We start from the raw sequence: 15,545 nt of genomic DNA, 5'->3' as shown, positions 1-15,545 counted from the left end.
TGGTTAGATTGAGGGAACCAGACAGGAAGGTGGCCTGTTACAGGGAAATGAGGTTGCAATCTTGGCTCCAAAAGGTAGAGTTGATGCTTCGGGCTAGAGGGGCGGAAGGGTGGCAGCAGAAGAAGCCTGAACCTTGATCTTGCGGGTTCCCGAGCCACTAGTTGACATGAGAAAATTGTGGATTCATGTACCTGTAACACCAGCAAACATGGAATCCTAGTGTTATTGAATGTAACATTCGAGAAGACTTTTTCCCCTCAATAAGATGATCAAAGTAAATTGCAAGTCCCTGCAATGGAAGAGAGTGTTGCGCTTGAACTGACGCATCCCCATGATCATGTACATCTTTCAAGAGGGCTTCGCATGATGAAATGGCCCTCTCAGCTTGGTGTGCCTAGTGAGGAACACACATTTTCCTAGCAAAAATGCAATTAGTTTAAGATTTCCACAAACACCATAAGAATGTTTCCTTTAAATTTCAATGGTGGCATGTGGGTGATTCATGGATAGTAGACTCTAGACGATGATTTGTAAGGAGACATGGTTTTCGGTAAGAAGATTAGATCTAGTATACCATGGGTGGTTGAACCATGCAACTCTAGCAAAGGAAAATGAAAGAAAAAGACGCAATTATCCTCATGTTGATTACACATGCAACATTATTTATCTGTATGGATAGAGAATCTACAGGCTCTTATACATGTGGATGGTGCTTTTAGAAGGAGCCTAATGGCAAAAATTTAAACTCTTGGCGTCATCTACTTATGTTTCCAAACCTACTTGAGAAATTTTCTTTTACCAAATTGCATCTTTTTCTTCAAAGAGGGAGGAAATAAGATGATTGTTTCACTTTTTTGACTTGAAGCCCAAATATCTTTCCCTACCCCTACCAGGATAAATAAAGTTAGCAAGTCAAAATAAAACACTTTAGTTCTTTCACTCGTAGGATCAAGTGACAAAGAAATAGGGGAAAGAAACAACAACTTGATTGAAATGTAGGTGCAAAATAGTGGAGCAACTGCAAGAAATGTTTGAAGGGGGGGGGCTTGCAAGAATAGTTGCATGGATATAGCAGACATAGGAAAATGTCTTGACCCTAGAGTGTGCCGTTCTAGAGCCTGGGTTCATCTACTCCCACCCATGAACAATAATTTCAAAAAAGATCAAAATTCGTTTAGCACCGTAGATGCTCTAGGCACTAGGTGCGTGCAAAATTTGTTGGTGAAAGAACATTTGAGGAGAGCTCATAAAAAAGTAAGAAGCTTTGAAAAAAGACACTATTGAGAGCCAATTTTTTTCTGGGAGCTCCTCAAATGTCCATTCATGATGAAATTTTGCATGCACCTGGTTCACTTGAGCATTTTTACGGCAAAAAAATTCATTTTTTTTACTATGTTTTAAAATTTACAATTCACCGGGTACGGATGAGGCTGGGCTCATACGTGGATTACCGCTTGATAACACTCCTACACAAACTAGTTTTAACTAAAAAGAGGTTCAAGTGATATTCCTATGGAATGGAGGCATGGAAATAGAGATATCACCATTCTTTAGCCCTCCGTTGGGTTGTAGGATTTTTGTAGGAACGGTATAGGATAGGATTTTTGAAAGAAAAATTTCTTTGGAGCTCTTTGGTTTGTAGGAATGAATTCCTATTCCTATGTAGGACAGAAACCAATCCTTCGCATTTCAAAGAAAAAAATAACCAAGACTCAACGGAAAAAATTCATATCCTATATTTCAAATGACATCTCTTTCCCTATAAAAATTAAGCAATTTTTCCTATCCTATGAATCAAAGTATAGGGATGTAAACGGATCAGATCGGATAATGCCTTCCCCATACCTTTTACCATATAATTTTGTCGGATTTGGAGCGGAGCGGATAATGAACGGATGTGGATTTTATAGGACTACGGATTCGGAACGGACTCAGACCGGAAAGTATTGGGCCATAAATGCAATGAGACATGATTTTTATTTCTACTATGCAAGCAATATGAACATAATTATTTTATCCGACCACATAACACTAAGAGTGACAAGGATTTATACTAACTCGCACCAATACGACAACAATTTATATGCGGTGATTCTAGTTAGTGGGGTAATTGGATATTTGGGCTTGTTGATTGACCTAAATTTATCATATGATCCTATTTGATAATCTCGAATAATCCGCAAAAAATACCGGGTAATCCACATCCGTCGGATATTATCAACACCGTATCTACTGGATATCCGGTTGACCAAAATCCGCATCTGCATCCATATATGGTGGATTCGTGCATATGCATACCATATCCTTTGAAATGGATGCGGATGCGTATTCGTTACATCCGTACCAAAGGAGGCCTTAGGTTTAAAGGACATACAAAAAATCTTTGAAATTCTAAGATGCTCTCAGCAATTATAAGCAACCGCAGGGACCTACATGACAAAGCTTCAAAAAGAATATTGGGCCACTCCCCATCCCCTCCCTCGCTTCTTCCCATCACACGCTCCATTTCCGAAGAAAACAGAGCACAGAAAAAGAAAGGATTTTGATTTGCTCTCGTGCGCCTGCGGCGTCGTCCACAACGCCAATCTGGGCAGCACTCCATCCTCTCTACATAAGCGGCTCCCCTCCACCATCCCCTTCCTTTCCTCTTCCGCCTCCCTCTCCTGGCCGCCGCCTCTGCCCCCCCTCCCGCTGCCGCGGCGCCGCAGCCCAGCGTCGCCGCCGACGCATCCGATTCCTCCCGCCGCCTCCGCCGCTCCCGTTCTTGGCCGCCGCCGCCCCCTCGTCAGCAATCTCGGACATTCCTTTTCGAGGTATGAGCCTTTTCGCCATCCAGTGATGACCTCTGCAAATTTTCGGTACGCCGTGTGCGCACCGCCTAGATCCGGCCCTGGGCCGGGGAGGGCCGTGAATTGATCCTTGCTGCCGGTTACACGGTTCGGTATGTCGTGTAGTTGTTCGGTCTGTTATTATTTTATGGCGAGATACTGTTCACAGATCACCTTTGTTGAGCTGCACAGGTTTTGCGTGGAAATGGAATTCTCGTTCAGGATTCCTAGTTTTTGTGTGTGTTGGGAATATCTCTGCAATGTTTTGCTGGTGATACACCATCCGTAGGGCAGAAAAACCATAGGTGTAAACGATATTCTTGGAATAAGAACATCTGTGTAAAGAGATTAAAATCAAGCTTTTGCATTTACAGTTATCCTGTTTGCACCGCCTTTTCTGTTTGGAGTTGCAAGTAGTAATTAACATCCCATTTGACCGTTCCTGTTGGGTGAATCTTCGAATGATCCCCAATTTGAGCTACCAAAGTGATTAGGTCATTAGGCATCTCTGTTTGACTATTAGCTGAAACCAGATTCCATTTTGCTTGGGGTGAGAAGAAAGTAGAATATTCCTGTCCTATGCGTTTTGCAGGTGCCTTAGGTGTAAAGTGTCCCTATCTAGTCCTACAACAGTGCAGTTGCATCAAGTCATCTCTTGCAGATATATGCTGTTTCTTTTCTCGCCTTTTTCCAGTCATTGAGACATGGTACTGATATTCTTCTTCTGGTGTTAAGTAACTGCCAGCAGTGACTACTCGCCATACTGGGAAAGAATTCTATGAGACCAGGTCTCACGCGAGACCCATCCTGATGGATGACACGTGGCATTCATCAGGACGGGTCTCACCTGCTAACCGTGAGACCTGGTCTCATATAATTTTTTTTCCCCCATACTGAGTAGATTGACTTGTGTTTTTCTATCGAGCTATTAGAGCAACTCCAACACGCCGACCCAAACGGACGCGTCCGCTTTTTCATTTGGGTCAGCTGGTGCGCCCAACGGGAGGCCAACCCAAATTTACCCGCGTGCAAAAAAAAAACACGTCGCAGAAATAAACATAATAAAACATTAAGTGGCCGATGAACCACCGGCCAAAGTCCACTTAAAACATAATTAAGCATTAATTAAAACATAAAAAAAAGTCTGCGCCCGCATGCTGCCCTAGACATCCGCTTGCCCTTGCCCTTGCCATCGCCATTGCAGCCGGTGAGGTCGACAAAGACGGGAGCCGGGCCAGCACACCCGAACGCTGCTTGGTAGGCTGCCAGGGCAGCCTCCTCCGATGACTAGATTCTTGCTGTTTCATTTAACTGTTTCATATGTAGTACCATTTCACTTTGATCGATGAAAATCATTTTGGAATTCTATTCTCTTTAATGAGACAGTTGGAATTTTTCTCTATGTACTTAATATGCGCTAGTATTCAGTAAGAGGGGCCATACTTTCGATTCCTTAAGTTTAGAACAGATTTCAGAGACCTACAATTCAAGTTTTGTTTTTGAAATGACATGCAATTCAAATCGTTGTCTTGTCCCTATCCTTTAGCAAAAGTTGACATTATGTCTCAGGTGGTAGCAGTACATGATTGAACAGTACCCTACAATACTTCAACACTAATTTAATATATTCCTTTCAGCTGTATATCAATTGAGTTTGTGCATTATGTTGACTCATGATCATTGATTGACCATTGTCCTTTCCTTCTCTGCAGCCGTGATTCAGTTGGTCAGATAAAACCCTGGTGTGATTCCTCTGAAGTTTAGCATTGTCGCTGCTTTGAGAAGAAACAACTTTATCTCTTTGTAGAGCACTGGAAAATGGATCGTAGAGATACTTCAGGGTTTGTCAGTGGTGGTTGCAAAGATAACTTGTACTGCTAAATGCCTTAGGTTTTCTAACTTGGTAGTTTCGTTGACCATTATTTAACCCGGAAGTGAGGCAAGCTTGGGCACTGAGAACGATGGACCCCAGGCCCGGGCAGTCAGCATTTACTATAAGTTTCTCAAATCCGAAGGCCATTGTGAGCAAGTTCCCTGTCGCCCCCGTAGCCAGTCACCCCGCAGACAGTAATAGTCAACTTGATGTGCAAGCTCACGATTATTTGTACAACCAACCAAGAGGAACCAAGAGAAAGTTCGATGGCTTGTCGCTTGGCCTGGGCAACTCATCAAACTCAGATTCCAGCAAGCAAAGTATGCGTGCTGGCTGCACCATATCTTCTCCTAAGGGTAGTGATGAAGGTTCTTCTGTTGATTTGGGCTTAAATTATCTTACGCTGGGCAATGAAGGTACTTCCAGGCTGGATAAGCAGGCTAGTGATTTTAGGAGAACTTCGGCGAAGGCTGGGTTGGATCTTGAGTTATCTTTGTCTGTTGGACCATGTCAATCTGCTATTACTGGCCAAGACCTAACTTCAGCAACCAAACAGAACAACCCATTTCTGCAGCCATACATTATGGACTTGGTCCCAAGAGTTGACGAAGGTTCTACATCTCTTCATCGACCGTCTGGTGGTCAGTTCCTTAATTTCCTTAATAAGACTGCAAGGATGACTGGGTTTTCTCCAAGGCAAGTTTTATCAGGCAGCTCTAACCAGAGTCAGGGTCCAGCTTCACTGCCAACATTGCTCCAACTACAAGAAAGTCCAGCAACCTGTACTTCTGGGTCTGTTAGTCCACAACATCGCATCAGCAGCACAAAAGTTTGTTCATACCCAGGATGTAGAAAAGGGGCCAGAGGTTCGTCAGGGCGCTGCATTGCACATGGTGGGGGGAGAAGGTGCCGTAGAGAGGGATGCAACAAAGGCGCCGAGGGCAAGACCATCTACTGTAAAGCTCATGGAGGGGGACGGCGCTGTGGGCACCTTGGGTGCACCAAGAGCGCTGAAGGCCGTACTGATTTCTGCATAGGCCATGGCGGTGGTCGGCGTTGTATCCACGACGGCTGCAGAAGAGCAGCAAGAGGGAAATCTGGCCGCTGCATCAAACATGGTGGTGGAAAAAGGTGCCAGCAGGAGAACTGCACAAAGAGTGCGGAAGGACGTTCAGGCTTATGCATTGCCCATGGAGGCGGACCTCGCTGTCAGCATGCTGGTTGCACGAAGGGTGCACAGGGAAGTACTGATTTCTGCAAATCTCATGGTGGTGGCAGAAGATGCACGCACCCTGACTGTACAAAGGGTGCTGAGGGAAGCACGCCATTCTGCAAAGGGCATGGAGGAGGCAAACGTTGTTCGGCTCAAGGCTGCACAAAATGTGTGCACGGAGGTACACAGTTCTGCGTTGCGCATGGAGGTGGCAAGAGGTGCGTGGTGGAAGGATGCACCAAGAGCGCCAGGGGTCGTACCGATCGCTGCGTTGGTCATGGTGGGGGCAAGAGATGCGTATCTGTTGGGTGTGATAAGAGCGCACAGGGAAGCACCGACTTCTGCAAGGCACATGGAGGAGGCAAGCGTTGCACCTGGGGTCATCCTGGCTCCGATCTTGGAGTTGGCAGCCCTCCCTGTGATCGCCTTGCTAGAGGCAAGAAAGGCATGTGTGTCCATCACAACCCGCTCCTGGACGATGACCGTATCCACGGCGGCCGAACGCTGGCGGCTTTCAGCATTACAAGCAGCGCTGCTTCCCTTGATCGTCGGAGCCACCCTGCAAACTCGGAAACCAGCAGGCGCAGCATCTCCACCATGCTTCCAGTGGAGGCTCCCGGTCGTGCGCCTCTTCCTGAGGGCCGGGTGCACGGCGGTAACATCGTGTCATTGTTTGCTAATGGTCTGAGCTTCGGGGAGAACTCCAGCAACAATGCCGAGGCCAGTACCTCAGCGCCTCGCAGCTTCAAACCTGCCAAGGAATTCAGCGCCTCTGGTCGCAGCAGCTGGCTCTAGCGCCCAAGGCTTTCCTCCCGCCCGACCTCCGTTTCGACATGGTTCGTTTCGTCTGGCAAGTGTCTCCTGCTCCTGCCCTCTGGTGTGAAGAAAGGCCGCGGTATGATTGTGTGAAGTGTTTGTTGTCTTACTTATGGATTTGTATGTATTAACTGCCCCTCTGTAAGATAGATATAAATAAAAGGGGTTGGGTGTCGAAGTGTTAATTAATTTTAGGTCTTGTGTTGAAGGTGTGTTCATAGTACAGTGGTCTACAGTTATGCATGAAGAATTAGCCCTGTATGAGGTTCCTCCCATCAGTGGTCTATAGTTATACAACATTTGGGTGTAGTAAATATTGGTGTTGCTGCTGTTGTATACAAACATATATTGGGGGCGCTTGTGTGTGTGTTTGTGTGTGTGAAGTTCGTTCTGTCCATCTGAATAATAAGAAAGTTATGGTTGTGATGGTTGTTGTATCTCTCATCCTATGTGTCAGGGCTAGTGATTTTATCCTGCATGCGTATATATGCTTCTCAGTTCTCTCAAGGCAGAGGCCGAATGTTTGCTTGTCAGAAGATATTCCATTATTGTATAGAAGAAACATATTGAGATCTGTAAGGCATACATGTTTTTTTTACTACAACAACAACAATAGAGCCTTTAGTCCTAAACAAGTTAGGTAGGCTAGTGATGAAACCCATAATATCTCACAATCAACTCATGGTTTTCGCACATGGTCAGCAAGCTCTCACACAACCCTATTAATGGTTAGTTGTTTGGTGACACTCAGATCTCTTTTTACGGACTCTTTCCATATCAAGTTTGGTTTGCCTCGGCATCTCTTGACATTATCAACACGCTTTAGCCAGCGTGCTATACATTGGAGTTTCCGAAGGCTGCGCTGGATATACTCAAAGCATCTCCGACAATGTTGGATAAGCTTCTCTTCAATCGGTGCTACCCCAATTCTATCTTGTATATCATCATTTCAGACCCGGTCCTTTCTTGAGTGGCCACACATCCATCTCAACATGCGCATCTCCTTCACACATAATTGTTGAACATGTTGTCTTTTAGTCAGCCAACACTCAGCGTCATACAACATTGTGGGTCGAATTGCCGTCCTATAAAACATGTCTTCTAGCTTTTGGGGCACTCTCTCGTCACAGAGAACGCCAAAAGCTTGCGCAACTTGATCCATCCGGCTTTGATTCGATGATTCACATCTTCATCGATATCTTCATTCTTCTGCAACATTGACCCCAAATATCGAAAGGTGTCCTTATGAGGCACCACATGCCCATCAAGGCTAACCTCCTCTTGCCTAATAGATTGTGATTTGGAATATTATGCCCTCTTTAGTTGTTTGGATCGTCACTTGTTGGTTCAGGAATAGCTCCTCTGCTCACTCAGGCTTTGAATTATTTGCCGAAGTTAAGTATTACTCATCATACAGTACTTTTTTTCAAAACACCACCGTACACTGCACGTACAACGCGTATCTACATATCAGGCCAGCCAGTACATAGCCCTGCAATAAAAAATATTATATATACACTGAACTTCACATCGTCATCAGTCATCACATGATAGTGCAGTGGGATCCAATGCTCGCCACTGCCTCACTCACTCACTCACCGGCATCCCCTCTGAAGAAAAGGAAAAACATAATTCAAAAGTGTTGGCACATCCTGAAAGTCCTAGTACTTCTCCTTTTTCTCCCTGGTATTATACTCTTTGCAGAAAAGATGGATCAAAAGTTGCAAGGGGAGAAAGGGCAGCGAGAGAATAAAGGACTGCCCACTACTGAAGCAGGCAGACTTTATTTTCTTTTATTTCTTACAGAGATGATGGTGTGAAGAACGATTGTTTAAGATACGATTGCTTCAGCAACGACTAGACTCATCATGCTTTTCTAAAAAAAAATCACTACTCATCATGCTTACTACACGTGGATCCAAAAGGACATAAGTGCAACAATTATTGGAAGTAAAATCCACTGACCATGCTGGTCCAGTCATTACCTTTTGCAGCCCCCCTAGCTCAGCTAAGTGGTACAGGCCAGCTTAGCAGTATGAAAGACATTGAAAGTGGCATTATTGTTCAGGAGTATGGTTTTGTGGTTTCCATGATTTCAAGAACAGTATGATTTCATATCTATGCTTTCACAATTCAGAGTATACAACAACTCTAGTGGTTCTAAAGTCTAGTTCCAAAAGCACGTAATTACGCCTGAGATACACTTACTTACGGGGGAAGAAACAACCAGCAATGGTTTCATAATCCTGCCAGCCTGGCAGTTCCAATGGAAACCATCAGGTCGACTGAAAAAGGAAAAGAGAAGAAAAAAATCTCATGTGTCCAAATCCATTTTTCCTTGGAACTTGGCATGGTAAAGAATTGATTGGTTGCAGAGGATTGTTAGCTTGACACCAGTAATTTTAATGCTAAAATAAATATATATACAGTAAGAATTCAGGACCATGTTTGTTTTCATCATAGGTAAAAGGAGTGAAGGGAACACAAACTGGTGAGCAGGGAACCATTATTCAGATGTCCATTCCGAGTTTCCCAGTACAAGCAAGGCATTCTAACTCCTGATCATGATTTGTACCCTTAACAGATGTGCTATTCTATAATCGAGTCTCTAAGGCTAAAAGAAGAAAATAGATAGGATAACCGCAGCCAAATAGTGTGCAATCCAACCCCAAGCTCGCATTTCCTGCAAACAGAAATCACAACGTCAAATCAGGTTATGATAATGATGTGGTATCGTCACACACCAAAGGTAAAGCAAGAAGTTCAGGATCATTTCTTATTACACAATACCCGGAACCGAGGTGATTTTAATAAACACAAGTGACAAATTATTCTAGTAGGGTAAAGTACAGGAAGCTTGTTATTCTAGATAGTTTGGTTAAAAAATCCCATAAATTATTTGCAGGGGAAGTGTTAGAGAATTCAGAACATGAACTTGCAGATCAATACCTCGTTCAATTATGCACTACACTCATAACAACAAACTACCTTCGAAGAAAGGGATTGACAATCATCCAATTTTTTTGCTAGGCATTTATTAGTGCAATGAAATTGGCTTAGCCCAACTGGGTAAAGAGGTTCCATAATAGTATGAACGGAAGGGAAACTTATTCGGACCTTATTGGCATTTACATCGTTTTAGAAGTAGGCAAGTTAATTTCTTGTCATTGTCTACTTTATGGAGGATCTCAGTATTTACTGCTCTGCCTGTGTTATTTCTATTTAGTACAATTGAAGTTCTTCTTTGGACAACATTGGCACCAATACAGTTTGCCAAAGAACACATTCATCCACAACACTGACAGGCCTTGGTCGTTAACGAACATATATTCCAATGTTCACGACCTGGATAAGGACAGCCAACAATCAACCGCCACATTCATCCCATGTGTGAATGACGGAACCCCAGCAGACCTCACGGCGTCACGACCTTGAATCCTTCCGCCAAGACAGGGATGGTGTTTTTTTAATTGGTTTTCTTAGCTAAGTATCGAACTGTAATACTGATACTGTGATACAGATGCTGGACAGCTGAAGGTGCCATGATCCATAATGCATGGAAGAAATTAAATTGATAGGGCCCCCTTTTTTTGTTAAAGATGTCATGAGGTTTGGACTTGAAAGCTATGTCTGATTGACTACTGTGCCCTTTTGAGTGGCAATTGATGACTTTAGAACTTCTGATATCCACCTCTAATCTGCTATGAAGTTCATTCATAAATGTTGAGAAAGTGGATTACTGGAGCAAAGACCTTACTATAGTATAATCCAATAACCATCAAACGAGACAATACAATGAAAACAAAGACTAGTGGGCAAACAAGTAGATGGGCGAGAAGTAAATGCTTACCTTAACTGACAGCAAGGATGCGGGTGCTGATGAAGGTAATAGACCTGAGTAACCGATATCATATGAAATCCTTCCATCTGGATTGAAGAGCCCATAGTGCTTCTCAGTAGGATCTCCATTCTTCAAGTTCTCATTAAACAAGGCAAAGATGTATGCTTTGACCGGTATCTTTGGCTTGAGAGGAGTTCCCTTCCTCAAAAAGAGCCTCTTACGGAGGTTGTAATTGTAAGTCCTTGCATTCGCAACTGATGCTCCTGCTTGATTTTGATCTCCACTAGAAGCCCAGCCAGTCTCTGCCACCCGGACTTCCATGTCATTATAACCAGCAGCCTGCAGAGCAGCGTAAGCTGCATCTATCTGAGCATCAAACATGTTGTCATAGTGCAGACTAGTATTCGGATCAACTACTCCAGGGTTGGGCTGAAAGAGAGCATAATTAATGTCGATCTGCCCCGGATCAGTTAAGTAAGCCAAAAAGGGGTATGCATTGACATAGAAAGGTGAGCCGATCCGTGAAAACAAGTCCAGCAGCGGTTTCATATACACCATGACTTCTTCCTTGAAAACACATGCAGAGGGCGGATAGGAAGTAGCGAAAACAGCTTCAGAGTGAGGTGTGAAAAGCTCAATTTTGTCATCCAGATGCAGTTTCTTGAGACCATCGTACATATTCTTAACAGCTCCAACGAGCGGAGCGGCCAAGCTCGGATCGCCTCCCAGCACCTCATTCCCCACAGTGATTCCAACGATGCGTGTCTGAGAAATGTAAGGCTGCACGTTCTCATTCAGCCAGTCAATCGCGACGCTCTCATTTGCAGCAAAAGCATTCAGCAACCCATTGTGGACAGCAATGACCAGGTTGAGCCCTGTCCCTTTGAACGCGTCGAGCACGGTGTGATCTTCATTATATATCTTGACATTCCTTATCTTGGACTTCCTGAGGAGCTCAACCACCTTGTCCGTGGACGGGAGGTTGTTCGCTATTCTCCCGTAGTTTATCCCGTATGCCCCGACAAACGCGTCAGCGGGTCGATGATGACGACGACCTGGTAAACAGCAAGCACCAACAGTCAAATCTCAGTTCGTGACACCAAAGCCCGTGGTTATTTTGCTGCAAAAGCCTTACTCAGGTGGACAGTAAACTTGATGTATGAATTGACGATCTAGACAAACAACACTGAATTGAATTGGATAAAAAAAACACCGCGTACCATGTGAGGGGGACGTGAGGAGGAGGCAACAGAAGAGCAGAAGCATCCAGTGAGCGCACCGGCGCCGACCCATGACCACCGTCATAGCAGGCCCGCCGCAATCCGTCGATCCGGAGCAAGAACCAGGCAGAAGACGGGCAGCAGAGTGAGGAGCGGCGTCAGGAGGGCAAGCAAACCGCGCCGTGCTCGGCAATTTGGTTCCAGGCCGTGGCATGGAGCCGGGGCGGCAACTTCCATAGACGGGCTGGGGCGGCCGCTCCGAGGCCGGGCACCGGCGGCTGCTCCCCCCTCGCCCCCGCGCAATCTTGGCGGCCCTCTCCTCACCGCCGCCGTAGCACAGGAGCAGGACGGCGAACTTGCCAAGAACGGAGAAAGAATCAGCAAGAACAACACCAACCAGTCCGCCTGAACCCAGCCCAGGACAAGAAGGAATCTCGGCTCCCGCCTGGCGCTGGCCTCCTAGCACTCAGCCCCACCCGGTGGCACGTACCAGGCGCTCCGGCTCTACTCTACTCTAGTAGCACCGGGGAGCAGAGTGCATAGCCCAGTGCAAGTGGCGCCCTTTTCTCCAGGCTAACCTCTGCTTCGGCGGGGGGTTAATAAGGGTTTGTTTGCTTAGCGACGAGGAGATCGGGAAAAGTTGGGAGACGAGACGAGGCGAGGCGAGGCGGGGTGGGGACGAGGTGGATTGGCGACCCGACGAAGGGGACGCGGCGGAGGAGGGGACGGACGGAGGGCGGGTCACGCCGCCGGCCCCGCGTCGCAGACCGGATTCGCCACCGCAACGGCCGGGAGGGAGGGGAAAGAGGGTTTCCGTCTGGGAGGTTTGATTTTTGAAACGGAAGGGGAGGAGGAAGGGGGGTTAACCGGGGCCGGCGGCGGTGGTGGTGAGGTGCTCTGTGCGTGCGCGTTTGTCGTGGACCGGTGGTGGACGGCGGACGCGTCTGCTAGTCCTTTTGCGGTCCTTTTGCAGATTGCCCCTTCGAGTGTGCCTCGTGTCACATCTCTCTTCTGTGGTCGCCTCAAATTTCTGAGGATCGGTCAATTATGCGATTTTCTTCTTCTTTTTTCTTGGGAAATTATGCGTTTTTCTTTTTCTCCTTTATAGAATCTGAATGTTTTTTTCTTTTTCACCTAAAGGATCGGTCAATTATGCTCACATGCATGCACATATGCTCATAAGCCTGCTTCACCTGTATAATGTTGGCATGGTTTTAGGTGAAATGTCTTATGAAATGCGTGTGCTTATGAAGAGGGTATGGGTTCAAACTTCACCAAGAACACGATGTAATTTTGGCGGGGGTGTTACTGTGATCGGTATTGTTGTGTGTGCTTAAAGAAAGTTGTAAGATGCATATATAACCCCCGATGGGGTCCATCGCTGCGACATGCGGAGCTAGTAGATCATTTAATTATATATTTTTTGTCTAACAGCATTTTACATAAAAAATTAAAGTTGCAGCGACGAAAAAGTTGCAACGTGGATGCAACTAGAGCTTACAGTTCGAAGAGAAACAGCGACTTTTTTGCAATGTTTCTATCAAAAAAAAAAAAGAAGTACCTAGGTAACCAACTCGATGACGTGTTGATCAACTAATCAAAGGTTAGTGATCGTGCGGCTAGCATCAACTTCTTTTGTTTCTTTGCTGTTTCTACTTTGTGCTGTATGCTCGCCTTTTTTTGCAAGGCCTTCTTTTTAGATGTAAGTTGCCATCCCGTGGTGAGGTGCTGCTTTAAGCTGTGGGTTGTGGTCATCACATTCACACACCTAAAGTTCCTTCTCAACAAGTGGCAAAAAAGACTTGCTGATTGGCTTAACATATGAAAAGGATACAAATGAGGAAAAACATCTGAATATTCTCGTCCTTTCCCATTCACCAATATAGAACACCATAAGAAATTGCTATTGTTACTTTCTCGAGTGTTTGTTGAACCCCAAGACATCTTAAAACGTCCTTTTAAGTAGGATGGGAATTTATTTTATTTTATCTTTTCAAGGAGTATTAAAAATGCCGATTTGTATATTATAGATACAGTCATGGAGTAGTGTTTTTCTAAGCGGAAGTTTTATTGATTGAAGATATGCTTACAATCCAATTTGAGGAGCTCACCGATGCAAGTTAAAACTAGGATGCCAATCGTCAAACCGAGGGATGGACATTCATCTTGCCAGTTGAGCTCGTTCATGAGCAACGAAAATCACAACCTCTCGAGACATCGGTGGTGAATGCCTTCTTCTCGTTTGTGTGTCATGTCTACGTAGGGCCCTGTGTACAATCATGTTAGATGATCGTAGTCTTGTGGGCGGGTTTCTGCTAATTAACCGGTCAATTCTTCTTTACGGTAATAATAATTCGGCTCGCTTCAGTGTTTGTAGTCGTCGTTGGGTGGTCTATGAATCTGGACGTAATTTTTATTATTTTTGGTGTTCGTTGTACTACCATGATTGAAGATGAATAGATCGACAGTTTTCAGCAAAAAAAATAAATGACAGGTTTTTTTTATCATGTTTCGAAACAAAACAATCTCGCATACGAGTACCTTTTTTGTTCGATTACGTAAAACAGAATATTTGGTGAGCTCGGGGGGCGGAACAGAAAAGGGCGGAAGCACCACGCGTTTGGTCCTGCGCTCATCCTGCGTATCAGCTGCAGCTGCAGGCCGACCGGTGTGGCTCCGTGCGTAAGCACTCGCGAAAAACCCTAGCTGGCTAGTCGACCGGCCGGCTGTTTTGTTTGATGCCTTGACAGCGACCATATTCTGCCTTTGCCTTTGCACCGTACCGCGACGCCCGCACGGTCACGGAGGGGGGGCCCGGACGTGACGTCGACACGATCACGTTGGAATCAGCAGTGGCATGGAGGAAGGTACAGTGGGGAATCAATCATCACGGCGTGATCATCAAAGATGAGGGGGCTCTGCATCCTCTCCGTGGTGATACAGAAAAAAAAATGTTGTAGGCATCGCATCTGGTCTGAAGAAGAAAAAGGTTGGGTAGAGGAATCAGCACGATTTTATGATGGCGCCTCGAATTTCTTCTGGGATTCATGCGGTTAGTGGATTTCACTGTCAAGTAGCAGGAGTAGTTTTCATAGATACACACATTCTGCAGAATCCTGTGTAGTCCTACTTTTCAGCTTCTTTAAGCTTCCAAGCTCCTCCATCCGGCGCTGGACGCCCACTACACTGCACACACTGTGATCGGCTGTTGAGACTTAAACATCATCGACCCCATAATCGGACGATCTACCGCTCAAATCACACCCGCCGTGCCGGGCAGATATATAACTACAAGCCTACAATAATGGCACGGACAAGATTCCCCTTTCTCCAGGCCACGAACGCTGTCACGAAGGCGACGCCGTCTCCCTGCCCAACCGTCCAAACGCGTCGAAGTTAACTTTTATTTAGCACCATGCATGCATGAGATAGACTATCACTATTAATAATACTCCTCTAATGAGAGTGACACGCTATATTTTGGCCATGCTTAGTTCAAAGGTAGCATCAGGCCAGCGCGAAAACGCAATCAGTCAATGCCTTTCTGCATCAGCCGGTCACCCCCATGACTCGGACTCGACTCCTGTCTTTGCGAACCAGATCATCCTGCTTGCCTCTTTTCATTTTTTGCGTCGGACGTACATCGAAATGAGAGCGATCAGACGCGGTTCCACGGAGAAAAGAAGGCCCTTTCCAACAGATTACATATATAATCAGAGGCATACCTTGGACCAAAAAGGTATTGCTTTATGAA

At 45.5% G+C, this 15,545-nt stretch overlaps 2 protein-coding genes across 2 annotated transcripts; one reads left to right on the top strand and one right to left on the bottom strand.

Moving 5' to 3' along the window:
• The first annotated feature begins 2,486 nt into the window (after positions 1-2,486).
• LOC125518304 lies at positions 2,487-7,172 on the top strand. Its single transcript, XM_048683189.1, has 2 exons — positions 2,487-2,813; positions 4,541-7,172. The coding sequence occupies exon 2, from the start codon at positions 4,790-4,792 to the stop codon at positions 6,707-6,709; it is 1,920 nt and encodes a 639-aa protein (XP_048539146.1). The 5' UTR covers positions 2,487-2,813; positions 4,541-4,789; the 3' UTR covers positions 6,710-7,172.
• Positions 7,173-9,130: 1,958 nt separating this feature from the next.
• Positions 9,131-12,711, bottom strand: LOC125518305 (glucan endo-1,3-beta-glucosidase 14-like). The gene is made up of 3 exons (XM_048683190.1): positions 11,792-12,711; positions 10,581-11,626; positions 9,131-9,413 (listed from the first exon to the last, which is right to left on the bottom strand). Exons 1-3 carry the CDS (start codon positions 12,003-12,005, stop codon positions 9,345-9,347), a joined length of 1,329 nt encoding a protein of 442 aa, XP_048539147.1. The 5' UTR covers positions 12,006-12,711; the 3' UTR covers positions 9,131-9,344.
• Positions 12,712-15,545: the final 2,834 nt, after the last annotated feature.

Source organism: Triticum urartu, chromosome 7, assembly GCF_003073215.2.
Source record: "Triticum urartu cultivar G1812 chromosome 7, Tu2.1, whole genome shotgun sequence".
NCBI lineage: Eukaryota > Viridiplantae > Streptophyta > Magnoliopsida > Poales > Poaceae > Triticum > Triticum urartu.
The sequence above is the reverse complement of the archived record's forward strand: the minus strand, read 5'-3'. Positions and strand labels throughout refer to the sequence as shown.

Coding starts and splice junctions, on each gene's coding strand:
- LOC125518304 (XM_048683189.1), top strand. CDS start 4,790: ATGGACCCCAGGCCCGGGCAGTCAGCATTTACTATAAGTTTCTCAAAT.
- LOC125518305 (XM_048683190.1), bottom strand. CDS start 12,005: ATGCCACGGCCTGGAACCAAATTGCCGAGCACGGCGCGGTTTGCTTGC. Junction 11,627..11,791: donor CCTCACGTCCCCCTCACATG/GTACGCGGTGTT, acceptor GCTGTTTACCAG/GTCGTCGTCATCATCGACCC. Junction 9,414..10,580: donor CATCCTTGCTGTCAGTTAAG/GTAAGCATTTAC, acceptor TTCTGTTTGCAG/GAAATGCGAGCTTGGGGTTG.